The 26,295-nt window shown below is 41.3% G+C and overlaps 2 protein-coding genes across 2 annotated transcripts; one reads left to right on the plus strand and one right to left on the minus strand.

Moving 5' to 3' along the window:
* Positions 1-488: 488 nt before the first annotated feature.
* adcyap1a (adenylate cyclase activating polypeptide 1a) lies at positions 489-5,953 on the minus strand. The gene is made up of 7 exons (XM_029529086.1): positions 5,742-5,953; positions 5,403-5,507; positions 4,861-4,992; positions 4,136-4,240; positions 3,158-3,292; positions 2,485-2,605; positions 489-887 (listed from the first exon to the last, which is right to left on the minus strand). The coding sequence occupies exons 2-7, from the start codon at positions 5,498-5,500 to the stop codon at positions 879-881; spliced, it is 600 nt and encodes a 199-aa protein (XP_029384946.1). The 5' UTR covers positions 5,501-5,507; positions 5,742-5,953; the 3' UTR covers positions 489-878.
* A 3,130-nt stretch (positions 5,954-9,083) lies between these two features.
* On the plus strand, positions 9,084-26,189 carry LOC115060753 (tyrosine-protein kinase yes). The gene is made up of 12 exons (XM_029528827.1): positions 9,084-9,703; positions 17,196-17,494; positions 18,907-19,006; positions 19,492-19,590; positions 19,850-19,953; positions 20,055-20,204; positions 20,721-20,876; positions 21,354-21,533; positions 22,149-22,225; positions 22,494-22,647; positions 23,542-23,673; positions 24,794-26,189. Exons 2-12 carry the CDS (start codon positions 17,209-17,211, stop codon positions 25,000-25,002), a joined length of 1,647 nt encoding a protein of 548 aa, XP_029384687.1. The 5' UTR covers positions 9,084-9,703; positions 17,196-17,208; the 3' UTR covers positions 25,003-26,189.
* The last annotated feature ends 106 nt before the right edge of the window (positions 26,190-26,295 follow it).

Here is a 26,295-nt window from a genome sequence, read left to right on the forward strand (position 1 = left end):
ACTCACTTTGTTCCTTTGTTTCCTTTCTCTCTGTGATTAGCTGATAAATTTTTCAGCTATTGACCGTCCATGTGGCTAAATGCATAACAACCACACTGATGGAGAGATAAAAATGAAGCCATCCGTCTGATGTGTGCTTGAATGTGCTTCCAAACTGATTCACAGTATGTTTAGCGTTTTCTGATTGTGTGTGTTCTGTTTGAGATTTCATGCCGTTTATGTATCACTATTGTTTTCCTCCCTGATAGTTTTTCTGCTCATTTCTTATATCCCATTTGAACTATGGAAGGAGTTTTTATTTCCCTCACTCATTTTCTTTCTCTAAAATGTATCTTGACGAAAAAGCTTATGATGATATTGGCTTCAAAGATTAGACGAAATTTTTGTTGTTTACAAAAATTTATTCATACAAATCTTACAACACTTTTTTTTTTTTTTTAAACATTAATTGACTTGACCTTTGCAGATCGTCACTTGGAGTAGTAATCTGATATTCACTTTCTACACAGTAAATATATATATATATAGATATCTTTGAAGATGATTTCATTTTAGTAAGGCTATTGGCGCTTTCATTATCATACATATAATGTTTCATGGAGAGGGGAAACCGATCCTTCCCTCTGTTTCCACAAAAATCTAATCTAGAGCTCTAAAAACAAAGTGCAAAAGAAAGCAGTGCAAGCAAGAACGCTTGACGTCTAAGCTGGGTGATAGTAGAGATCCTATCAAATCTCTGTGCAACACAAGAACAACAACAAAAGGGTGAAATGTAAGCTGATGATGTGCAGCATTGTAGGGCCACTATATAGCCATCTGTGATTCATGGCGATTTTAAAGTCGATGCAAGGCACCACAGCCGCAAACTGCTTCCTGCGTCACAAATCCTAGAGGAGAATGCAAAATTAAAGAAAGATTGATACAATAAACACAAACCGAAGAACTTTACCCTGCCGTCTAAAAACTGAAAATCTGCTGTGTCGCTATAGTTTCCCCATGAAGTGGGAGGAAGTGTGCACACTACGGGACTGCTTGGTATTTGTTCTTAGTTAGTTTTATAATTACATATAATAACATTCCCTGTTCCCCCAAGCCTGTCCTTGGTCTTGTAGCCAACCCTTGCATTCTTTATTTGCTTTCACTTGATAACTCTCTAACTTTGTTTTGTTCTCATGTGCTTGCAGTTTACGCTTCTCGTTCTTAATCGTGTCAATCAAATTGTGTCAATTGTGGCAGTTTTTGTGCTATGCTGCAGATAGAGATGATAGAAAATGACCACTTTAATTTTCCAATCACTTCTTTTTTTTTTTCTTTTTCTTAGTATACAATTTAACAGAGAGTTACAAAATCTTCAGCTGGTTAAGTAGCAGAGGCTAGACATTAGATCGAGAGATTCTTGCCAGCGGTGAAGTACATTCAGATTAATTCTTCAATGGAGGACAAAGTTCAACATACAGCTTGTGTAGAAATGTCAGTGAGGTGAACAGAACACAAAACAACATCTAGAGATGACAGGTATATATGTTTGCAGTAGTCAGAAAGCAAGCAAAACCATCTGGTTGGAGTCGTCTGCACAGATGCGGAGGCTAGTGCAATTACTTTAATCATGCAGTCTACTGTAGTTTTTACATTGGTTCACATGACAGAAAAGGGAAGCACAATAGACCCAGAAGGCTCAAACACAAAAGTTCAAACTGCCTCATATGTCTCTCACAAAGAACAAATCAAATGGTAAGTTACCATGTAACAAGTATCATTTCTTTTATTTCTTTTTTTTTTTTTTATGCTTTTTTTGAAATTTGCCTGATGTTGCTTTAAATGATAGTGATACTTATTATATGGGCAGAGAGACATGAGAAAACCTTCAGGTTTCCAAACACACAGAAACCAGTTGATAGAAACACAAGATTGGCACTTTACATGAGTCAAAGGTGTAAGCTCACTCTGTAAACACTGTAGAAGAAAAGGACAAAAAAACCTCAAAAGTACTCTGGTCCTCATCTCAGGGTTGTGGTTTTTAAAATTGTATTCTTTTTGTCTTGACAAGCGCCCCATATTGTCTTAAAAATGGATTTCTGGCATTTTTTGAAAGCCAGCAGGGCTCACATCTCGGCTAAATCAGATCTATTAAAATAACTTCTGCAATCATAAAATCTTCCTTGCATCCATAGACAGGATGCTGATAACTCTGCATCTTTTGTATCAGTCACCAGTGATATGTATGACATATCATATCCGTCTCAGCAGAGCCTCTCCACATTCAGCCTGCATGCTCATGGCCATACAGGCGGGCTTAAAGGTAAAATCTGTAAGACTCTAGAGTGACAGGAGCACAAATGAGGTGGAAGAAGAGAATTTGAGTGTTCGGAGCACGATCACAAAGTTAAGAGTTAAAGGTGAGAGGGGAAAAAAAAAAGAAAAAAGGGAAGGACATGAGACGCCCCCCTGCAAGGACATGGTCTCAGGAAAGAGCCTGAAACTCACCGGAAATTCGGGAGAGAACTGTTTCAGCCAATCTCCCAAAAAAGCCTCAAACTCATCCCCGTCCGGGAAGGCATCAAAGTCTATGTCTTGTAGGATATGGTGAATACCTATGTCTTCAAGGCTGTTGTGAATAAAGACAACTAAACTCTTAATGTCACTTTACAAAAAGCAGCATTCAATACATTGATTGTCTTTTAAACGATTTATTTTCCTCACAAGCGTATCTCTCCACTAAATGTTTAAAAGACAGGGCTGTTGGAGCGTATTGTCGTGTGAACAATTGTCTCCCCTCAATAAATAGGTCTAAGAAAAATAAATCAATGAATACATAAATAGAGGCTATTTTTTTTTTTTTTTTTTTTTGCAATGAACAAAAATTAGTCCACAAAGTAGATATGTGTCCTTAAGTGCTTTAAGTACAAAATAAAAAACAATATTATTATCAAAATATTCATTTTAATGGCTTACTTCATACATAAATACATGTTTAAGAACACAAAAGCGATCCACTGATTGTTCAGATCTCAAAATGACTTCATCTGGGGCTGCACACACTTAAATTTTTTGTTTGTTTGTTTGTTTGTTTGTTTGTTTGTTTTTTTTTCTGGAGGGGAGGGGAGGATGCTACAAATATGCCAGCCGGCGTCCTTTGTTTCTAATTCTCTGTCTATACCTTTTCCCAAGGACTGCTGCCAGGTATTTCTTGACTGCCATTTGCTTTCGGTAGCGGCTGTAGCTGTCTGTGAAGATCCCGTCTGAGTGTCGCTTGGACAGGGGCTCTGAGCTGTCCTCCTCCGCCTTACCCCCGCTGCGAGAGAGACACAAGAGGGAGGGTTCACTTTACCATCACACTGACGCATGTGTATTCACATGACCTCTGCACGCACAGCCTGTGGTGATGAGGTGAAGCCTCCGGATACTGAAATTAGGATCTTTGTGTCCACATCTGAGGGGGGAATTAATGACATGAGCAGATTCCCCGTTTAGTTCAGAACAGAGACTAAATCTGTGCCCTGATCTCAAAGCATTTATTAGATTTCATTAGGACACAGTGCAGCCTATTGTCATGTTACAGACAAAAACTTTTTAAAATGGGCTCAGAAGGGCCTTTATTGGAGTCATGTTCTGTCTTTGGTTAACTTTCAGCACACCCCAGGAAGATTAGGCATATATTTTCATTTGGCAGTAAGACCTACTCATGAGGCCGGGGTAATTGCATCCATCCCTTCTTCCATTGGGAACCACTGGGACTCGAACCTATAAATTATTCATATGGAAATAAAGCTGAGCCTGTGCAGGTTAATTCCCCTTCTCTCTCTCCTCTCTCTCTCTTTCTCTCTCTGAGCCTTAACGACCCAGCAGCTCAGTACATGACACTTCCCAAATCCATCAAGTCTCCGCTTGTGCCCCCCCCCCCCCCCCCCCCCCCCCCCCCCGGGCGGTTTTATAGCTCTAATACAGGCTGATTTAGCAGCGTGCTGGGAGATAATGGGACCACAGACATGTACAGTGCGTATAACAGTGTGAATTATGAGCATTACAAAAAAAAAAAAAAGGATCAATCAAAAGAAACCCAAAAAAAAAAGCGCACAAGGACAGGAAACGTCAAATAGAAAAACAGAAGTAGTGACAACCAAGAAGAAGTTCTTACCCTACACGTTTTGCCATCAGAGAATGCAGATATTTCCTGGCTGATAACTGACCCAGCGCTTTCCTGTAGGCTTTATTAAACATGCCGTCTGCATGCCTTTCCGTTCTGGGATGATAAATAGCCACACAGTAAAGTCACCACACACCCAGCGCAAGAGGCAACAATGTCAAAGAAATATCTATCTCAGAGAGCACAGGTCGGGCCTTCAACACAGCTTTTTTCAACACAGGGAGAAATCTACAGGTCGTTTTAGGATCGTTTCATTTGTGTCTTTACGCGTTTTACTGGCTCAAATAGTTTGAGCAGTTTGGTAGTTTATACTCAAAAAACTAATTTTGGCTTCTTCTTTTTTTAAGAGCAATAAAAAATATTATTTTAGGGACTTTTCGTTATATATATATTTTTTTTTTTATTTTTTTTTTTATCACCAATTAGGAAAGATAAAAAGGGCGACTAAGTTCCCCTGAATCCAGTTAAAAGGAGACTGGGACTAAAACAAAACAAAACAAATTAAAAACTCTTTTGACATAAATAAAAAGTAAACGTGACAGTGAGAGTGAACTCTCTCCTGCTGGAAGTTAATGACAAAATTTGGACGACGCATCACACCGACTAACACACAACGTACACAACGCACACAGACACAAATAGGACTGTACAGCAATGAGATGTTCGACATGGAGGGTCCAACGTTGCGTTTATGGCAAAAAGGACGTGATAGTTACCTTTTCTCTGGTGGGTAATACAAAGTGTAGACGTCGTCGACTGACTGAGGGCTTCTCACGTCCATCTGGTCTCTGTCGTAATCCAGGGACGGTAGGGAATTTCCATCCTCATCATAAACCTCACTGTCAAGTCTAAATTTATATATGTATATATTAAAAAAAAAATCAATACCATGCTGCATAAATTTATGAAACTTTATGCACAAAAATGTTGATTTCCCCTTTTTTTAAAAAAAAATCTGCTGGCATAAACGTGGATGAGAGGCTGCAGGTCAGATTGAGACACTCCTACTTGAATGCCTCAGTAGCCTGTGCCGCTCCCCTGGTGCTGTTTCCCCAATTATTTCTGTGTGAGCAGCTCTATGGATTGTCTGTCAGATGCTGTTATCCAGTAATCCAACAGGCTTTTATACAAATCTGTGAGGCAGAGGGGCTCTTTGCCCTGCTGATGCTGCCGCTGCTGCTCTTGAATGCAACACGCCTAAAAATCCAAAAGGAATCAACACCTGAGCGCTTAAAATGATAAGCAGGAGTGCACATACCTAACACTGGGAAAGCTAAGCCCCACAGGTGAGCAGTGGACGCTGTAATGCATTATGATTCCATAGATGAGTAAGGCTAAAGTCGCTTTACTAGACATTGTCCTGCTGGAAGAGAAGAAAACGACACGAAGTGAGTGCACAAACTCCTCACGAGGAAAATAATTTGATGCAATGAGGTGGATTTCATCTTTCTTTTTTTTTTTTTCTTCTTTTTTTTTCTGTGACAAGTATAACTTTCGCATCACACCTTTTGAGTTGCTAAACACAAAACAGACTTTATCCGGACTTTTACGCTGCGTAACGGAAACAAAACAAACCCGAAAAGTTGCCTCCTCTTACCAGTTGCGCGACGGTGGACGCAATCCGCTGAAGACCTCAACTGAGATAGGATCTCTATCTCAGTCTCTCCTCTTTCTCTCTCTCTCTCTCTCTCTCTCTCTCTCTCTCTCTATTCCGTCAGTGAAGCGCCTCTTCAGTCTTCGGTCTGTACTTGGTGAACGGAGGTGCAGCTCCTCTGTGCGCCCGCAGCTCACTTCTCATGGGCGGAAAGAGGAGCCCCAAACATCAGTCTGCGGACAACTTCTCTGCGTCCTGTGCACTTAACTCCTCTTGGTTTTTTATTCATGAATCCGAAAGGCATGCCTTTTTCACTAGTCACGTAGGTAAGTGGGGAGAGGGGGGAGTTTGGAGAAGGGAGGTGGGTGACTGCGTCATCGCCCCCACATACCCCGTCCCATTGGAGTACATCCTTCTTCCGCGTCAATGAAAGACCCCGAGCCAAGTCATAAAAAAAGGATAGGTCTTGGTTTCAAACATTATCATTAATTACATTGTGAGTTGATACCCAGATCTGACGTCACGCCATAAAAAGGAGCACATGGCCTTTAGAGCCTGGTGCAATGGGAGGGACATTTCATCTCCCCACCACCGTGAGGGCCAGAGGTCAGACTCCGCTACACGACCAGGATCTGACTGAAGAATTTGAAATCTTGAACTTTTTCCTCCTCGTGTTTTCACTTCTGCCCGCTGCAGTGATCAAATGTAACCCTCCTGTGAGACCCTCGTTGCTCCACGTCATATAATATCAGCTCTAGACTGAACAGCTTCGTCATAATTAGTCGGAAAGTTGAATTTTAAAATAACCATCAAGCTCCTGGAGCTGTCCGGTGCTGAAGTACAGAAAGTTTCCCAAACTGTGGCACCAAAGATTTGTTTGTTGTTGCTGCCGACTTCAGTTTCACAATCTTTCCTTGTTACACACATCCCTCCGGAGGTGAGGCTTGGTTGGTTAGCTGTTTCTGAAGCTGACCAGCTCTACCACACATGATGTAGGATTCACTGAGTCCGGTGGTGGAAAAGCAATGCATTCATTTATTTGTGTAAAAACAAATACATTTGTTGGACTGTAAATCCCTGCTTTACTTTGTGATATTGTGTACAGTGGGAATCTTTTTTGTTTTTTGTTTAACAGTTTACATGTAAACATCTGAAACAGGACATTGTACTCTACACAAACAGGAGTTTGTTGTTGAGTTTGGCTTCACACGTACAAAACATTAGAAGCGACTGCTTAGTTCATCCTGTTGTATGTTTTCAGGAGAAATCCTACTCTGACAATGAAGAGTTGAATACAGTTGAAAGATAAAAATAGTGGTGTGCCAGCTTTCATCCTGAAACTGATTGGAAACACTGAAGTACAAATACCTCAAAGTTGTCCCTCTAGTTTTGAACTAAACTTTTTTTTTCTGTTTTAGTTTAAATTTTGAGCTGGGCAGTCTGCACCGTCTTCTCTCTACACTGGTGTTGTGACTGTGTTGACTCTTGAGTGGGTGATTCAGAGCGGTCTGTGCTTTTTCTGCCTGTCTGACATCAAGTGAGCAAAGAAGCATTTTACTTCTGAGAAAATAAAAATCTCTCAAGAGGGCTTTTCATGGTCTGAGAGAGCACTGCACCCAAGTGGTTATGACAGGAAAGTACAGGACCTCAGATAGACCCGACAACATCTGATAAGAATGTGTGGTTGAATATCACACAGAGATAAACAAACTTAGAGCTGAAATGAAAGGCTGCGTAAACATCATTTATCGTACACAGTGTTTAATTGCAAAAATAAGGTTTTAGGAAAATGTAGTTTATCCACTTTGCCCCTGAGAACCAGAAGATAAAGTTACAGGACCACAGGTTTTCAAATGAATCAAGTAAAAAAGAAAAAGAAAGAAAAAGGTTTAATTTAAAAGTCTAAAACACATAAGAGTGTCTTTTGGCTGTGGGTGTTGGGTTTTTTTTTATGAAGTGGAAAATAATTCTGATTAACAAGATAATCATATAATCAATATTGGTGTTGAACACAGTCAAAACTAATTATAATAAAATGATGACCAATGATTCAGCTTTAGCTCTTAATAACATTTTAAAAATAATTTGTGTTACCAGGATATCAGTTTTCCTAAATCTAATTACTGAGAACATGAAATAGATAAGATTATTTATCCAGTAATTACTAAATGCTTGACTCATCACCAAGTGCCTTCCTGTAATAATACTAAGGGAATATTAATAAACTGTATCGCCCCTGCAACGATTTATAGAAGCATTTTTCTTCCTCTGAAAATTGATTGACATGCGTGTTGCTCATGGCCATACTTTATTTTAATAAATGCCCATGTTGATATAATATAAAGATCATTTAGCAAAACTGATCTCAATCTGTTAAATGTAACATGAAATCCATGTGCGGTAAGTGAAACTGGCTCCTTACAGTAACTCCTCATTTGTATGGATGATATCATCAAAAATACTACACTATTTAATTATATGTGTTGAGAGAAATCTGCTTCTGTTTGTTCAGATGGGTCTTCAAACAGCAGCTTCCTTACATTTATACAGGTTAATATCTTTTGCTTGGAAAGAGCACAGTGAGTAATCATACAAGAACAATGACCGTATGGTCTATGACTGAGAAGAACATATGACTCATTTTAATTTCAGCATTTGTTGGCCTTTTATAGCTGCCGCCGCTGTTGACATTGTGTTTTAATGAAGTTATAGTCTCATGACTCAAGTGCCGCTGTACTCAGCTTTTATGGGACAATGTTGACAGAACATGGTGTTTTAAATCTAATTTGTAAAGAGTGTGTGTTGTGCGTCTCCTTGTGTTTTTATGAACACATTTTAGTTTAGTGAGGACGTGTCTTTATTATGTCAGAACATTTTGACCTTCATTACCTTAAAGGGGCAGTTTTAGGATGAGGGGTGGAATTGCTGAAACTGAGGTGAAATCAATTTTTACTCACCTTTATGCTGTTTTCATGTCGGATGAGGAGAATGTTAATTATCTTTGTTGGAGAACTGGATTTTTTTAAATAACTGCAGTTCATATAAAGTAAATACTGTAATAAATAATAGTAATGTTACTGGAAATTGAATAAATAAAAGTTATATCTCTCTCCCTGGCATTATTTCTGGTGTAAAACAAACAGTGGGAAAAAAAATCAGAAGTATTGCATGAGAAAAATGAAATGAAATAAAATTTAATTCGTTTATTTGCCCCACAGTTGCTCAATGAGTGAATGAATCAATGATCTGAAATCACAGTTACCCCCTTTGTGCCCGGACAGGTGCAGTAGCAGCATCGTCCCCAGCAGGGGGCGTGAGAGCTCCACTGAAGTGGGTCCAAAAGGAGGACGCTCCTTTTTGCAGCCTGCATGAGGCCATCCTCCACCCGGCGGCCTGCTCCTCCGCTTCGGATCCGACATTTCCATCTTTTGTTTTTGTTTTTTTATTTTTACAACCCACCTCCACCACCCCTTTACCCCCTTTTCCCTCCCGATCCAGCGGGCTCCCCTCCTGCAGAGCCCGGTCCGAGGATCCGTGTGCAGCCCCAGCTGTGTGGCTCCGGTCGGCCATGTTATTGTGTGTGCGGGGGTTGATGCAACTTTGGCAGTAGGAAGTGGAGGCTGCAGAGAGGTGGGACACTTTTTCTTTTTGTTTTGTGAATGGCTGTCATGCTGCAGCCGGACTCGGAGCTCTGCCCTCTGACAGCACTGACTGACCCCATCAGCTCCATCAGCTCCATCAGCTCCATCAGCCTCCACTTTCACTGAACTTCAGCTCTCAGTCTGGACTCCGAAGTGAGGATGAAGGCGGCTCTTTCTCGGTTGGAGTAACTCGGATTCTTATTTTTATTCTTATTTTTCTGTGGTCTCCCCCCTCCACCGCCCGGATCTGATTTAAAGGGGAGGGAAGGAGGGGGGGAAAGAGGAGAACACACACCAAGAGAAAGGACGCCGGTGTTGGTGAAGGTAAATTAAAGTGGTCTTTGTCAGAGCTGCAGGATCAGATGGGCCGAGACGCAGCAGCTGCTGCTCGACTGTCTGACATTTCATTATATTCCTGTGTAGTTTACTGCGAGTTTCCCTGCAGATCTATAGCTATACAGAACCAGTTAAATCATTTGGTTAAAAAAAAAAAACATATACAGAGCATGTGCTTTTGGTCTCGGTGGAATATGACCACATCAGACAGCAGATAAAAACTTAAAAGTAGGACAGGGTCATCAGATTAAAGCCAAATGCCATGACAGCGATTTAAAAATGTTGAAGTGATCATGTGGGATGGATTAGGCTTCATAAATGAACTTTACTTGTCAGTGTGGTGTTAATCTGGTCTGGTTTGATTATTGGTATCTTGAATGTTTTTTCGTTTATTTTGACCGCTGTTGACAGATGTTTGCTCTTTTCTGACCAAGACCCAGACAGGAGATACACACCACCTCATGGTCCCAGAGATATGACCCAGTCTTTGACTCATGTTATTCCGATTATCCAGACGTCAGGCTGATGATGATGATAGTGGGGGTGGAGGAGGATGTGGTTCAGGACCTTTTGGTGATGCTGCCAGTCTGAATTGAAAAATACTGAATAAACAGCTGAGTCACAACTTCATTATGTTCATCAAGCCGTGCTGTTGCTTTACTCTTCGTTTACTGTGCTTCTATGATCCATTTCCTCTTTTGAGGGTTTTTTTTTTTTTTTTTTTTTTTTTGAGTCACAGCTCTGAGGAAAAACACTGACTGTCAGGCTTAGATAATATGTCATGTGGAAGATGCACTCACAGAACAGCCTGCTTGGAAAACCGCTGGTGAGGGAAGTTGAAGAGGAACTAACATCACTGCACGGACAATGAACGGACGGTGGCTTTGTTGACATCGAGTTATGATGTTATTCATTGTGTGTACAAGTCAACAAAGCAAATAGTTTCAATGTCTAAACATTCATCAGACGTGAGCACTTCTACTTACATTTCACTGCGAATGTCGAGTTTAGTGTTTTGTCCCAACACTAAATAAAATCAGCTGCACAGTAGGCTCCTTTCATAAAACTCAGCTTGTTTAGAATTACTTATAGCATAAAAAATCACATGACTCACAAGACTTGTGTGTGACTTTTTGCAACGAAGCGGGTTTGAAGCCTTTGTTCACATCATTCACAAGTTAGAAGCTTAGACATTTTATTTGGGTGTGTGACAGGACAGAGCGGCATGTTGTGGTTCGATCCAGTAGCTCCATTACCTGCTGATACTGAATCCCAATCCAGTACTCATCTCATCTTATTCATACTCTGATGCTCCTCGCAAATCCTTTGAGCAAGGCAGCAAACCCCTGACTTCTGAGGAAGCCTTCAAACCAGAGGTTTCACGGGGAGGTTGCCACATCTCAGTGGACAATCAGCAGAAATGCAGAATCACAATTTAGTTCACCGGTTTTTCCAAAGAAAACGGCCCGTTTCAGGCTACGATATGGGGTTTACAGTTGCTCCATCAGATGTCGACACTTCAAACACCCAGCCCCGTTAGGTGCTGACAGATGAGTGGCTGGAGACGCACAACTTCCCAAAATAACTCAATGCTCAGGTGCCAGTGTTCAGGTATTCCCAGGAGAGCTGTTACTCTACAAAAATATGTGCTGTCTGTTGTCTGGCAGCACGACAACTGACACAACCAAAAGAAGTTCAGTGAGGTTTAGCGTAAAGGTTTTTTTTTTTTTTTTTTTTTTTTTTACACATGATCTTGTCAAGTTAAGTAAAATAAGTGAAATCATCATCCTGAAACTCCACGACAGCTCTTCCCTCAGGACAGTATTGAGTGCTGTGGAATGAAACTGGTGACAAAAATCGATTCTCTCCGTTCATTTCCAAGAGAGATCGTCTGCCTCTATTTGGTGTCAAATCTTCTTTACAAATGTCTCCATGCCTTCAGTTTGTTCGTAAGCGGCCGGATGAGTTCTTGAAACACATTTCTACCCCCAGAATACTTTCAATCTGAATATGAACATTTTATTAATGTTTCTCCTCACGGTGCACGTCTTTAAATCCATCCTATCACACAGCATTTCTCCGCGGCCCAGTTTTAGCTTTAGAGAAACGTGGTGGATGGTGGCAAGTCGCATCTGTAGCAGATCTGAAGCCCAGTCGAGCCCCAGAGACCCTCCCTGTCTGCAGCCACAGTGTCAGCTGCTAACAGCTGTCCAGGCTTTCACTCAGACTGCCTGATGGCTGTGTGATGGCTCAAAGAACTACACCATCGCACTTCCTCTCAGTTTGTCCGTCTGACTCTCAGCCAGCCAAACTGTGAACTTCATAAAAGTCTCGATCATCTCAGCCAGAGGGGACGGAGGTTGTTTGATTCGGTGCAATGCTGACAAGACTCAAATTTATTTCAGAGCCATTAGTTTTATTCATCAGTAATGGGTGCCTTCTGCCTTTTTAAAATATGATTTAAAGTCTAATCTAAAAGAGAAAGATATGAAATACATGTGTGGTCAATAATGGATAAAGTAACATGAGGTGTAACTCATCGACTGTCACTTCACCCATTTGAGTCCATCTGCTTGGTAAATGAATGTCTTCTCTGATGAAACGTTGTTAATCTGCTTCACCCAATGAATGTTTTTATTAAGTGAGGTTTTAGTCGTTTGGCTTAAAGGGAAGGCCATTCTGAGTGACTCACGCCAACATTGTACTTCACAATGAAATATCCCTTCAACCATTTCATTGGATTTGCATTAAATATGCGCAGACGTTCACGCTTCCCAGAGGATAAAGCCTCATTACCTATGTGATCCCATTAGTTTTCCTCTGGCACAACACAACGACGGCCTCAGCCGTAGAATTGCGTTTCATGCCAATTAGCTTATGCTTGCATTGTGAATATGGTAAACAATGCACCTGTTTTAAAAAGAAATAAAAAGCAAGCCTCGTAGCAGCTTAGTCTTCCTTAGCATGTTAGCATTCTGATGTATGCGTTTGGTGTGAATCACCACTGTGCCTAAATTCAGCCTCACACAGTTAGAATTCATTACTTACTGATCTGATGATCATTAACAAAGAGACAAACAAATTCAGTTCAAAATGATAAAAGACCATTAAATGCTACATGTGAAAAGCAGGAACAGTGGCTGGGGAATGACAAATAAAGATGCTGCTGAAAGATTTTCGATGGATCAAGTGAGCATTAGTAAGACAAAGCCAAAACTGTAGTTATGTCCTTGTTTTCTGCCAACCAGGAGAGAAAATGTAGACGGAACCGCCCTCAGATAATCGCGTAGTTTCACCTTTCTCATCTCAGCTTCGTCTCTGCAGCCTTCTTTAAAATTCTTTACGGTTTTCACTGTTCGACATCAGAGAGCAGGAGGTCCCGTCTGTCTTATCAGCGTTTTGTGAAGCCCGTGTGGAATTTTCACAGTGTGGTCAGAGTTGGGGGAAGGAAACTGCTGGCAGGTCAGTAGATAAGAGAGGCACTTTGAATTATAAGTGTAATGTAAGAAAATGAAAAGTTTAGATTTCATATCTGTAGAACACACAGAGATGGTTTTGAACAACTATAGTAAATGTTTTTTTTTTCCCCAGCTGATTCAGTGAGGTCTGCTTTTGGTTTAGTACGCGCAGCTCTCTGTTCATAGAGATACTCACGGGCTGAAATCAGGATTACGTGAGCCTGCATGAATAAAGCTTACAGCGAAACAAAGACGCCAAAGCTGGTAAAAGTGAGAGCACGAGAGGATTTCTCGGAACAGCCACATGGAACTGCATATGCTTTAGTCAAAAACAAGTAGGAACAAAAGGTCAGGGGTCACAATAAACCTCAGATGTTCACTGGGGACGTGGTCCCTCAGGGGGACATCTGGATCCTGCCCAGACATCAACAACTATGTTTAGTGTTTCATTTATTGGCCATTTCCTGCGATACTCCGGCAATCCTGGCTATGCACTCATTTAACAGATATAGCACTTTGGTATTTAACGTGAGGGCTCCTCCTGCCCCGAGACTTCAGTGTTACCTCACCAGGAGGTCGCGTGAATAAAGCATGACCACTGGCAATGCAACAAATTCAACTTATTAGAAAGGAGTCCAAATTAGATTTGCAAGTTTTTTGCTCAGTTGTAAAATTCTGTAATTTTTTGTTGCTGCTTTTTTTTTTTTTTTTTTTTTTTTTTTAACTGTGAGCTTCTTTTCACCTCCAGCCGCTTCAGTTGTATTTAAATGAGGTGTCCCTGATCAGGACTCTGAATCCCTTCCAGCTATCTGTTTTACAGATTCTTCCAGGGCAATCGAACCTCACTGAAGTTGGAATATAAATCAAAGATGGCACATAAACTTACAGACACTTAAATAACTGTCAAGACTTTTATGTCCTTTTTCATTTATCTATTCACATCAGGGTCTTCACAAGCTGGCAAAAAGAATACGCACATTAGTTTTTGAGAGCTCAATGATTTCACAGTTGAGTTGGCTGAAAAAAAGAAATGTTTACTCTGATTTGTAATCGCTTCAGTCTGTTTTGGATTACAATGCTTTGATTGAAAAGTCAGGCTTACTCTTGTCTCCATCTGCGGCACTAAAACAATAGAGCTGCATCTTTCCAAATGAGGGAGAGGAAGGCGCTTCTGTATATACATGTATGAGTACATGTAAACTTCCTCATTTCAACTCCTCACCTTCCTGTCTCATTGTCTCTTTATAACGTACCTCCAACTGGTGCAGTTGGAAGTTCTCCTGTGTTTGCATGTGAGGTGCTGTTGTAGGTCATGTTATCTTCCTTCGGGGCGCTGGATGGGATGTTGTTAGCAATTAGAATAAGTTTCCATAAATAGCAGCAGGGCAGATTTTGCTTGTGGTCTCATGGCTCCGCTGTTCAGGAATGATCTTGTTTGAGGGTTGGATATAAAATCCAGTGAGACGTTTAGACATTTAAGGTTCACCGCAGCAAACTCTGGCTGCACAGATTATGGTATTTAGTAGATGAACACTGTTGTTGTGTAAACCTTCACCTGTTCCAGTGTCATGGCAGTCTCACTCTGGTGTTGTGATGTCATTACTATAAAGGCTGATGATTTAAGCCAAAGACAGGCGGTGAGCTGAGCTGATTCACGGGCTTCGGGAAAAGCCGGTCTGCATCATGTCACCCTTCAGAGCTCCCCTGACAGAGATCCTGCTCAGCCCTGGAAGGCTGCTCACTGACAAATATTGAGGGTCATATCAGGCCAAAATGAGCTCAGATGTGATGGAGGCTCCTGGCTCCTTCTGTTATTATCCTCTTAGGTTAAATCCTCAAACTGGTAGAGCTGCCACTGTCTGCCTGGTTTCAAACAAAAGACAAAAATATATTTCTATATATTTATATTTATTTATATATATATATATATATATATATATATATATATATATATATATATATATATATATATATAAAAAAGGTTTGTCATCCATAATGCACATTGAATAATATTTCTCTAGAACAGCCTGCTTCGTTTACACAGCCGAGTGCTGTTTCAAACATGGTGACTGTTTTATTACATTTCTTTTTATTGGTAGAAATATGACGAGGGAACAGGCGTGTCTGAGCACACAGTCACTGCCGACAGATAAATAAGCACCATCATTCTCTCTGATGGGAGCTTTTCTTACTAATGTTACCGCTAACCAATAAAGAGGCTGGAACTAATAACAACTGTAGCTAATGAATTAATTTGTGTGAGGCGACAGATAAATGCTGCAATGCCAACATGACTGTGATTGTGTTTTGACGCAGTAAATGACTAAAAGTATTGTTATCTGTTATGGGATTGTTCTCGGGCCTAGTACATTGTGTGTTACATTGTGCGAATACATTTAAGCATATTAGAATATCAGTATTTGTGCATTTGTGATTCATTCGGGTACGCCTTGTGGAAAGGAGTTGTCTTCAGTTCGACACCGGCCAACGTTTTACGGCGTGTTAAGTTCACTGCTGACCTGACAAGCCAGACTCCCTTATTGCTGATGATGAAATACAGGCCCACCATGGCGGACCAAGCGACAGAGGGACACCCTCTGTTTTCTGTGACACTTGTTTTGTCTCAGTGTTAAAAGGAAAGATTGGCTCATAAACTGAAAGTCTTTTTTCCAGCATTCTCAACATATTGGCTCCAGATTTAACTTCTGAGATCAGATTTATTGGTTAGTTCCTTTGATGCAATTTTTTAAGAAATTTGTTTCTTTCCACCCATCTCCAGTGACTGACCACTCATAAAGCCCTTCTGTTAAATTTGACCAGAGCTGTAACCTACAATTTCACCAGTTGTATGGTTTTCCTCAAGCAAAGTGTACTGAATCTTTGGAAGGCTTTTGTGGTTTGTCCCCATTTACTTGATTTCTTTGGCAGTTCAGATGGCGAACTCAATGAACTCGATTGCACCCCTCCCTCTCTGATGAGGAAAAAAATCCCTCCTGCCTCCAAATATCAAGGCCCCAGTTCGAGTGAAAGATGTGTTGCTGCTCCTCTCTTTACGTACTGAATGATAGTGATTCTCTGAACTGCTTTCCAACCTGGGCCTCAATGCTGTTCGGTTGCACCACCTTTTCTTCTGGCTTCATATTCAGCGTCTTCTTCTTTGGCATCATCCATAAATAAAAGCTTCCATTTCACTTCAGTCCTCTGTTGTTTACTTTATTTGAATGTGTCAGTGCCAGTGAACCACGTCCTTCTTGACAGCCATTGTTGCTGACGAATAAAAACCTTTCTGGTTGCTCTGAGCTCAGACTTCTTTATGAGCGTGTCTGACTGTGTCCACATTTTCTGGGCTTCCACCTCGTAAGAAAAAAAAAAAAAATCTCCAGATGACTGGAGCCAAATTATGTCAGAAGCAGGAATGACAGCCTCGCCAATGTTTTCAATCTTTTCGCGTTCTTAGGTTGAGACGTGAGCGTATTCTGAGACGATAAGCCCCCAGTTACAGATGGCTGCAAACTGCAATGCAGCTGTGGTGTTTGTGGTACTGTGGTATTTTGTGTCTCTTTTAGTAAGGTTCTGCAAACTGAGAGTCACAATTCAAGTCAGAGGTGTTGTACGTAGCAGTTTCTGCTCTCCGTTGTTATGTTTAATTTGTAAGTTGTGGTGCGGTCCCCTGACCCCTGATGCCGCCTGGTCTGGGAAATCTCTTTTTGAAACAACCACGACATTATGTCACAACAATATAAACTGATGATCAGCTTTGTAGTCCTGCATTTCACACTATCATACATCAAACCGTGCATGTGGCTGAATCTACACGGCCATGTTCGACTTGTGAGTGACTGAAAGCGGATTTATGTCCCACTTACCACATGGCTTATAGTCTTGATGGCTGCAACACTCACGTGATAATATCAGGTTAAATCTTCATTAGAGCACCTGCAGGCCTTGTGTTGCTGTTGTTAATGTTTTCATATTTTACAATCTGCTGGCATGAAATTGAAGCCTTTGTGTTGTCTGTGCAGGAAAGGAGGAACGATGGGCTGCATCAAGAGCAAAGAGGACAAAGGTCCTTCAATGAAGTATCAGCCAGAGAACTCCCTGGTGTCCGACCCCAACGCCGCCGCCACCACGCCTCACATAGGTCATTATGGGCCGGATCCCACCCAGCTGCAGCAGAGTCAGCCTCAGGCCTCTGGTGCTGCAAATTTTAACCACACCCTCACACCATTCGGTGGCTCCTCTTCTGCCATCACTCCGTTTGGAGGGATGTCGTCGTCCTTCTCCGGTCCTGTGTCCAACTCCTTCTCTGGTGCTGTCCCTAGTGAGTACTTATTGTTTGAAGGCGTTATGCCGATAAAAGGACCTTACTGAGGTTTACTGCTGGCTGCACTGACATTGTTTTTAATCTTTTTATTCTTCTATGATCGTATTTCCATAATGCCATATGGTACCCTTCTTTAATAACATATTTTTCATCTGGCATTTAAGTTAAGTTGCAGAGACTTGTGGCACATGGGTAATCCATCGACATCTTATTTTTAGACACACCTACATTATGATTATAAGAGCAAAAAAAAAAAAAAAAAACTAAAATCAGACATGATGTGATCACATAAGCCAGCCACTGACAGCAATAGCAGTGGATTTTTTTTTTTTCACAAACTTTCATCTGAACTCAAAAATGGACTGATTAACATCTTGTGGTCAAGAGCCAAGGTCATAGCGATCGCACAAAAATATTTTTTGCCCGTAATGAGAGAATTCACGTGCTAATAAACTGTAGCCGGTCTGGTCGTTGTGGAGCGTATAACCACGCGGCTGTAATTCTGCTTCACACTTGTGATTAGACTCATGGAAATCAAAGGCTGCCTACAAGGACAAATGATTTATAATACATAAAATCCAAACATGCAATGAAACTGAGCGCTGATCTTAGTTTGGACAGTTTGCTAACCTGACATGTCACAGTGTTTTCTTCCCTGTTATAAATAACACCTGCTGCTGACTGCGATCACTAAATGTATCTGAGCATCTTACAGCAATCCTGCGAGCAGAGAGATGAGACAGAAATTGAACCCTCCTGTTTAGGTGGGATTTAGGTTGTAATCATCCTCCATATTGGATTTTCTGCCGTCAGAGGGGGGTTTAGGTGGCATTGCCGTGATATTTGCTTTCTGAAGGTGATAATGGGATTACTACTGACAGCATTGTTGTTAGTGGTGGGTGTGTGAATGTCATCTGTCTGGGCCTGTGGCTGCACAGCAAGCAGAGTGAGAACGGGATGAACCCAAACTATAATTTACTGAACTATGTGTAGTGTTTCATTTGTGATCTTGTGTTAATTAGTCAGCAAATACTGAAGTATGACTGATGAGATCTCGATTTCTGTACCTAGGGAGATAATTCTATCTAAAATTGTTCTGATAAACTGCATATTTATGTGCATATATTGTAGCACTGCTTGTCTTTCTGGAGTCTAGTCACATTCATATTTCCATGTTGGAGAACCATGTCGTAAAACCACAAGTCAAAGAAAATCAATTCCGCATGTGCTCCCAGACCCTGGCGAGACCGATTTATCACCACAAATTTGTCTGTAATGAGTCACACACACAAACAAACCTGCTGCCTCCCGACTTGTTCTTTGCACACCCCCATCATCTCCTGTCCCTGCATCGCTGTCGGTTATTTACTGTTATGTATTCATTTGTGGCATCTTCCTGTGTTTTTTAGGTGGTGTTACATTCTTTGTGGCCTTGTATGACTACGAAGCCCGAACATCAGATGATCTTACGTTTAAAAAGGGAGATCGCTTTCAGATCATCAACAATACGTAACAATCTAATTTTTCTCTATTACGGACATTTATTTGGATATTTTTATACACAAGTAGCATGCTATGAATAATTCCTCTCTCTTGTGCAACAATGTTCAGGCGCACCTGTTCTCTTGTCTAGATGAGTGCTGTTTCCTGATGCTGCACTCTGCTGCTTTGGACCTTTGTCCTTGCGAAGATGCTGCCTGTGGCTATAGCTTTATCATCTGATGTTATATTATTAGAATCAGTTTTAAAGGCAACAATCTTAAGATGTCAGTGAAACATAAAAGTCTGTATTTAACAGTTTCACAGGCCAAATCTTTTTCCACAAAGGTGTATAAATTGTGTAGACTTTGAACTGACCCATAAATAATTAACAATTACCACCACTGATCAATTTTGTCCACAGTATCAGTCACAGCTGGATGTAAATATCAGTCCTCGGTCGACAGTTGCATGAACCATTCCTCTCATGTCTCTGTGTTATTGCCCCCCTGCAGAGAGGGAGACTGGTGGGAGGCTCGCTCCATCAACACTGGAAAGAAAGGCTACATCCCGAGCAATTATGTGGCCCCCGCTGACTCCATCCAGGCTGAAGAGTAAGGCCTTGTTGCTGCCTCTAACCTCATTAATCCATTCATGGCAACTGTGCCAGGAGGCTTACGGCGCTAGCATGAGTTCATCTCATATGGTTTGCATCAGAGCACATCTGTCCAACATTAATGGCTTTACAACCTGAAAGAAGCATCTTGATGTGATTTATTCCATTATGCACCAGGACGTGTAATTAATGTGTTACTGAGTTTTAATAGTAAACTTTTCAACCTGCAGCTACATTTGCTTCATGCATTCTTTTAGGTGGTATTTTGGTAAAATGGGTCGCAAAGACGCTGAGAGGTTGCTGCTGAATACAGGGAACCATCGAGGGACTTTCTTAGTGCGAGAGAGTGAAACTACTAAAGGTGATGATGGCCTTTTTATGTTTTTTGTCCTTCTGAAATCTGAAGTCCCAATTAGTCCCTAAATTTTAGTCTACTTGCATCATTTCTTTTGCCTCTTCAAGGCGCTTATTCACTCTCCATACGAGACTGGGATGAAGCCAAAGGTGACAATGTGAAACACTACAAGATCCGCAAGCTTGACAACGGGGGCTACTACATCACCACCCGAGCACAGTTTGACACATTACAGAAGCTTGTCAAACACTACACAGGTATGTGGCGTGCTTTGCCTTTCTCAGTATTTTTGCTCTGAGCTCTGATTCATTATTTGTCACAATTCTTCATGGCACCTCCAGGAATTATCCTGAAAATGACTTTGTCACGCCCGCTGCTCTGTGCCACCATGCAGTTTACTGTGCTACTTACAAAAGGCCCCAGAGTGTTACCAAGGGAGAGGAATAGCCTTAAATTTTCATAACAATTGATGGAGCATTCATGACTTTGATCCTCCTACCTCGTCTCTGGCCTGAGGAGGGTTGAGGTTAAATTGCTACAAAGCCACTTCATTTCAGAGTGACTCTGGAGAGGTTTTCGGTCTGTTAAAAAGCTACTTAATCTCATTTATATTTCATCACCGTGAGCATGAGAGCGTCTACATTCATCAACATCAAATGGAATGAATCGATGCATGAAAAAGACTGGATGGTGGTTCGTAGACTGTTGGGTGTAAATGACCCCCGGTGGGTATAATGTAGCCTTTTGATCTCCGTTGGCTCACTTTCTTGCAGAGCATGCTGACGGGCTGTGCCACAGGCTGACAACTGTTTGCCCCACAGTCAAGCCTCAGACCCAGGGACTGGCTAAAGATGCCTGGGAGATTCCCCGGGAGTCGCTGCGACTGGAGCTCAAACTGGGGCAGGGCTGCTTTGGAGAGGTCTGGATGGGTAAGAGCCAAAGCAAAACAAAACAAGACGGGACGGGAACATGTTGAGAACACTTTCTGGCATCATAGACGTGTTTAAGATTCACTGGTAGTACTGTAGATCGGGAAATAAAAAATCTGCCCAGACTTATGTAAGAAATGCAGAGACCGAACACACGCAAACACTTACAAAACCTATATTTATTTTGTATAGTTTAGTCCAAACTTGTCCACTTCCTCCCGTAGTTTCCCCTGTTTGTTGTATCATCCTTATCTCAGTCAGGAGGACCGCTCCAGCCAAATGTATCTATTCCCGGTTCAACTGTACACTTCTAACTGCTCAACCCAGGGATACTTTTGCGAGAAGTGCACGCATGACAGCACATGTCTGGGCAATTACAGGAGCTAATTAATGATTTTGTCTTGCTCCCAGCCCATTAACAACACTGATTACCCCTGTGGCTGATGGGCTTTTCTTTCCCTGTCTTTGTCTGCGCAGGCACGTGGAATGGCACCACAAAGGTGGCCATAAAGACGCTGAAGCCAGGAACCATGTCGCCAGAGGCTTTCCTCCAAGAGGCTCAGATCATGAAGAAACTCAGACATGATAAACTGGTGCCTCTTTATGCAGTGGTGTCTGAGGAACCCATCTACATAGTCACTGAATACATGGCCAAAGGTGAAACCAAAACCTGTTTAAAAAGCTGCAAACTGGAACATTTCACTGGCAATTGAATAGACTTTCCACAAACCAACATCAAACTCAGCTGTTTCCTGTTACCACACAGATGAGATCTATTTTTAAAGAGAACCTAAACAACATCAAGCCTTAGCCCTTCCAGGCACAAAACCGATCACACAGCCTTGGTTTTTCAGGCGCAGCAGTGATGTCAGATATATGCGTTCTCATTTCCTTAAAGGAAAAATGTACATTTTTATGGACCTTTTAATTAATATGCTGTACAGATTGAAAGTCCTTGGAAGTCCCTTGTGGTTTCCAGGGTCTGAAACGGGGATGTTTAATTGAAAACTGCAGTAGTTTTGTGGGAGGTTTTCATAGCTTCAACTGCAATGCGATTTTTTTTCAGGGTTTTACAAGTAATTAGATATGTGTGTAAATATATCATAAATAATCACTATGAATCACCAAATTACAGCTAAATGTTACATTCAGTTTAAGCTATGGGATGGAGAGCTTAATTGAAATACTGAAATCTTGTATATTAGTATGCAGCTCATTCCCTGCCCCATCAGCTGCTGCTCTTTATTAATTCTCACTCCTCTTGTTTTTTAGGAAGCTTGCTTGACTTTATTAAAGAAGGTGATGGCAAATTTTTGAAGCTTGTCTTGCTGGTGGACATGGCTGCAAAGGTGAGACAAATCTTTTTTTGTTGTTCTTTCATGAGTGCAAAATTTGTGTCAGTGAATCACACTGTTGAGTTCAGAGCTCTATTTTAAGCTTTGGATTTTAAAAAAAGAACTACAGCCTCAGGTAGACATGTCTTCCTCCCAGATTTGGCACAATTTGCTTTTGTTCTTTCACTCTCTCTCAAAGAGTTTGATGTTGCGAGTGTAAGAAGCTAAAAATGATTTAGTGAAGTGGCAGTCACGAAACGCTGTCAAACACTTTGTTTTCAAGATTGCTGACGGCATGGCCTTCATCGAGAGGATGAACTACATCCACAGAGACCTGCGTGCTGCTAATATCCTTGTGGGCGATAACCTGGTGTGCAAGATTGCTGACTTTGGTCTGGCTAGGTTGATCGAGGACAACGAATACACGGCGAGGCAAGGTTGGTGCATAAACGCGCACACACATACACACACACGTACACAAACAGTCTGACTCACAGGTGAGTGAGTCAAAGTAGAAATGGATAGAGCAGCCAGGACGACACCCTACTGTCTCCCATCATGGTGTATTAGGCTAATGGTGGAAACCAGATGCTCCTGTTCCCTCTGATTAGTTGTGCTTTTAACACGCTGAGAGAATTTATATCTACTTTGCCTGCTGCTGAAAGGGCTGCCTCAACAAATTACTAAAAAAGGCATGCTGACAAATTTGGCTTCATTATTTGTTTCTCATGTTTGTAGCTGCATAGTTACATTTCGAATAAAGGTTCGAAACAGCTTTTTGTTTTTGCAAAGGACTGAGGAGTCTAAGTTATGCTGTTGATCTGGCTGGTGATCGATCAGTGTGGTGATTGAACTAAATGACAATGTTCCTTTGCAGAATAGGTTGTTTACAATAACAATGTCAAAATGCTAATGCCCATAAAGTGTGAATAATGTTTTCCAGTTTGGTGTGTTGGCATCAGTGAGTTTGCACAGCAACAGGAAAAGTGGACTCCCCAGAGAGCATGGCTGACTGTCAAATAGACTGTCAAATAGTTAATTATCATTAGCAAATGAAAGCGAACACTGTGCTCACAACAGAGCAAATAATTCTGTCACAGAGAAACCTCTGCGTGAAGTTAGTTGAGCAAGCGTTTGTTCAGTTGTTCACTACTTCAGTTGTTAAGATTTAATGTGATAGAAGGACTTTTCTGTCCATATGAACGAGTGATGCTCGGGGACAGAAAATTATCAATTATGATCTAACTGTGGGTCATGCAGTTTCCTGTAAATGAACACGTATGCCCTCTAGTGGGATCACCTGACCACCTTTTCCTCTCCTTCACATTCAGGAGCCAAATTTCCAATTAAATGGACGGCCCCAGAGGCCGCCCTGTACGGCCGCTTCACCATCAAGTCAGACGTATGGTCCTTCGGCATCTTACTCACTGAGCTCGTCACCAAAGGCAGAGTGCCCTACCCAGGTAAACGGCAGTCAACACACACACACTCACGCACGAGGCAAAATGAATGTGGATGTGAAATGAAAAAATAATAATAAATCCCAGCGTCAGAGGATGGTGAATCACAGCCATAGTCACCAGCTGTCTGTCTGAAAGCAGACATCGACCTGGCGTGTTTGTTAATGTCCGGGGACGAAGTAAAGCTCCCTGTCTGACATTGTCTCTGCCGGTTGTTTATGCCTCTGCAGGGGTAACGCTGACATCCACACACGCACGCACAGTCGCACACATATTTAGGATTAGATGAGACCATCTGGTGAAGAACGATCAGGAGATTGAACACCACTCTTGTTTATAACCATCTGCCAGACTGGTACTGCCCCAGGGAGCAGCGCCCGCAGCGTTCTGCACTACTTTCACACACAGCTCGAGTATGTGAAGTAGTGCTGAAAAGATAATTAGATCAGTCCATTGGCAGCAATTAATAAACACCAAATTTGATGGTTAATTAAAGGAATAAGGGATTAGGCTTTAGGAATTAGTAAAGACAGATAATGGTGAAACAGATAGCTTGGCTCCTTCCAAGAGGAACAAAATCAGCTTTACAGCACTTCAAGATCAATAGTTTGCATTGATCATCCCGTGTATCAGTTTAATAATGTAACAGATACATGAAACGTGATGAAACACTGTACATGTAAATTTGTGTTACATCACTTGCCGTTTCCCGTTTGCCGTCATTATGCTAAGCTAACATAACTCTCCTGTCTTCATGAGAGTGGAATTAATCTTCTCATCCTACTCTCAAAGGGATGGCCAATAAATCATTTATCAAAGGAGAAAAATTATTTCCTGGTTTGAATTTTCCACTTCTCTTTATAATAATAATAAAAAAAATCCATATTAATGTCAACCATAATCTAATATAGTGCATGAAAGGTCTTGGGTTTATAAAGAAAGATTAGACAACCTCTGAAATGAGAAATATGATCCTGGCCTGTGTTTATAAGGCCATTGATGATTATCTGGGCGATTTTTTTTTATTTATTTATTTATTTTTTTCCTCCAATCATTTACGTTCCTCTCTGATGACCTCAGAGGCAGAAAACTAGGCTTTCATTTAAAAGTTCTTCCTCCTCAGGAATGGTGAACCGGGAGGTGCTGGAGCAGGTGGAGCGAGGTTACCGCATGCCCTGTCCCCAAGGGTGCCCCGAGTCCCTGCACGAGATGATGAAGCACTGCTGGAAGAAGGAACCGGATGAGAGGCCCACCTTCGAGTATCTGCAGTCGTTCCTGGAGGACTATTTCACCGCCACTGAGCCGCAGTATCAGCCGGGGGAGAACCTATAGCCTGCCTGCACTTAGCAGTCCTATGAGGAAGCTTACAGTACTGAAAGACAGAGAGGGCAGGAGCTGTAAAAATTCAGACTCCATTCAAGTAGACTGGACAACAGGATGAGCAGGCGCCAACATTTTTTCTACTTTCATGTTTTTTGTTTCCATTCATGGTACTACACAAGTCTTAGCTGTGTGAATTTTGGATTTCTCACGTGGATTTAATCATCACGTGTAAAACTATGAGCACAGTCGCTGAACACAGTGCAGCGTTGCTGTGAAAGAAGCTGTGATGATAACGTTTCAAGAAAAAACTAAGAAAAAAAAAAACTGGTATAATTGAAAGCAACAGGCCTTTTAGGTGTTTTAATGTTCCACATGGTCTTTGTCATGGATTAGTAAATTATGCATCAACATGATTAAATACTGATTGGGATAATATGCTTCATGAATAGGGAGAAGCTCTCAGGGGGTTGATGGTCATTTGACAGTGTTCATATATGTATCGTTTATATGACCACTTTACAATTTATCAGTGCAATTTTAATTAGTTTAAAGCGTGACTAGACTGACAGTGTCTTATCCCTTTGTGTTCTTCACTTTTCAGTTTTCCTTTAAGGGCTTTTTATTGCAAGAATTTATTCGTATCATGTGGACATGATTTTAAAGCTTCACTCGAAGTTTTTCCTCACTGTTTATATCATCGTCCTGAAAATCTCTGATAAGACCTTTTTGGTTGTATAATCTCACTGTGATGACTGCAGAGTCTGTTTAATGTTTGACAGCAAAGTAACGGTTAAACAATGATGAAAGTTGTAGACTTGTGGCCTCTCAACATGCTGGAACAAAACTACACACACGACATTGCCGCCAATCAAGCCTGAGTGGATGTTTGTTTGTTTTGTTTTTTTCTTTGTTGAAAGCTGAAAATATATGTATAAAAAAAGCCTCCAAATGAGTTGGAAATAACCATCTTGTCTTCTGGAATGTGACTGAACAACACACTTCGACTCCAGCGTTCATGCATCCAAGGTGGCTTTGCAGAAACTGTTTGTGTGGCAGTGATTTTTATTTCCCTCCTGTGTGGACTGCGATGGAGAAACTTGAGGCCTGAGCTTGAAAAGAAGGGCTTTATATAATATGAAATCCTCATTTTGTATTATTAATAATTGCATATAATATTTGGGAGGGCGGGAGTCATTTTGGGAATTTGTACAATAAAAAGGTGTTTTTATCCCCCTCCTCTTTTTTGTAGTTTTGACTGGCCCCTTTAAGTGTCCTCTGTAGGAAGTGTTTTATCCAATGACC

Source organism: Echeneis naucrates, chromosome 20 (assembly GCF_900963305.1).
Source record: "Echeneis naucrates chromosome 20, fEcheNa1.1, whole genome shotgun sequence".
In the NCBI taxonomy this organism is placed as follows: domain Eukaryota; kingdom Metazoa; phylum Chordata; class Actinopteri; order Carangiformes; family Echeneidae; genus Echeneis; species Echeneis naucrates.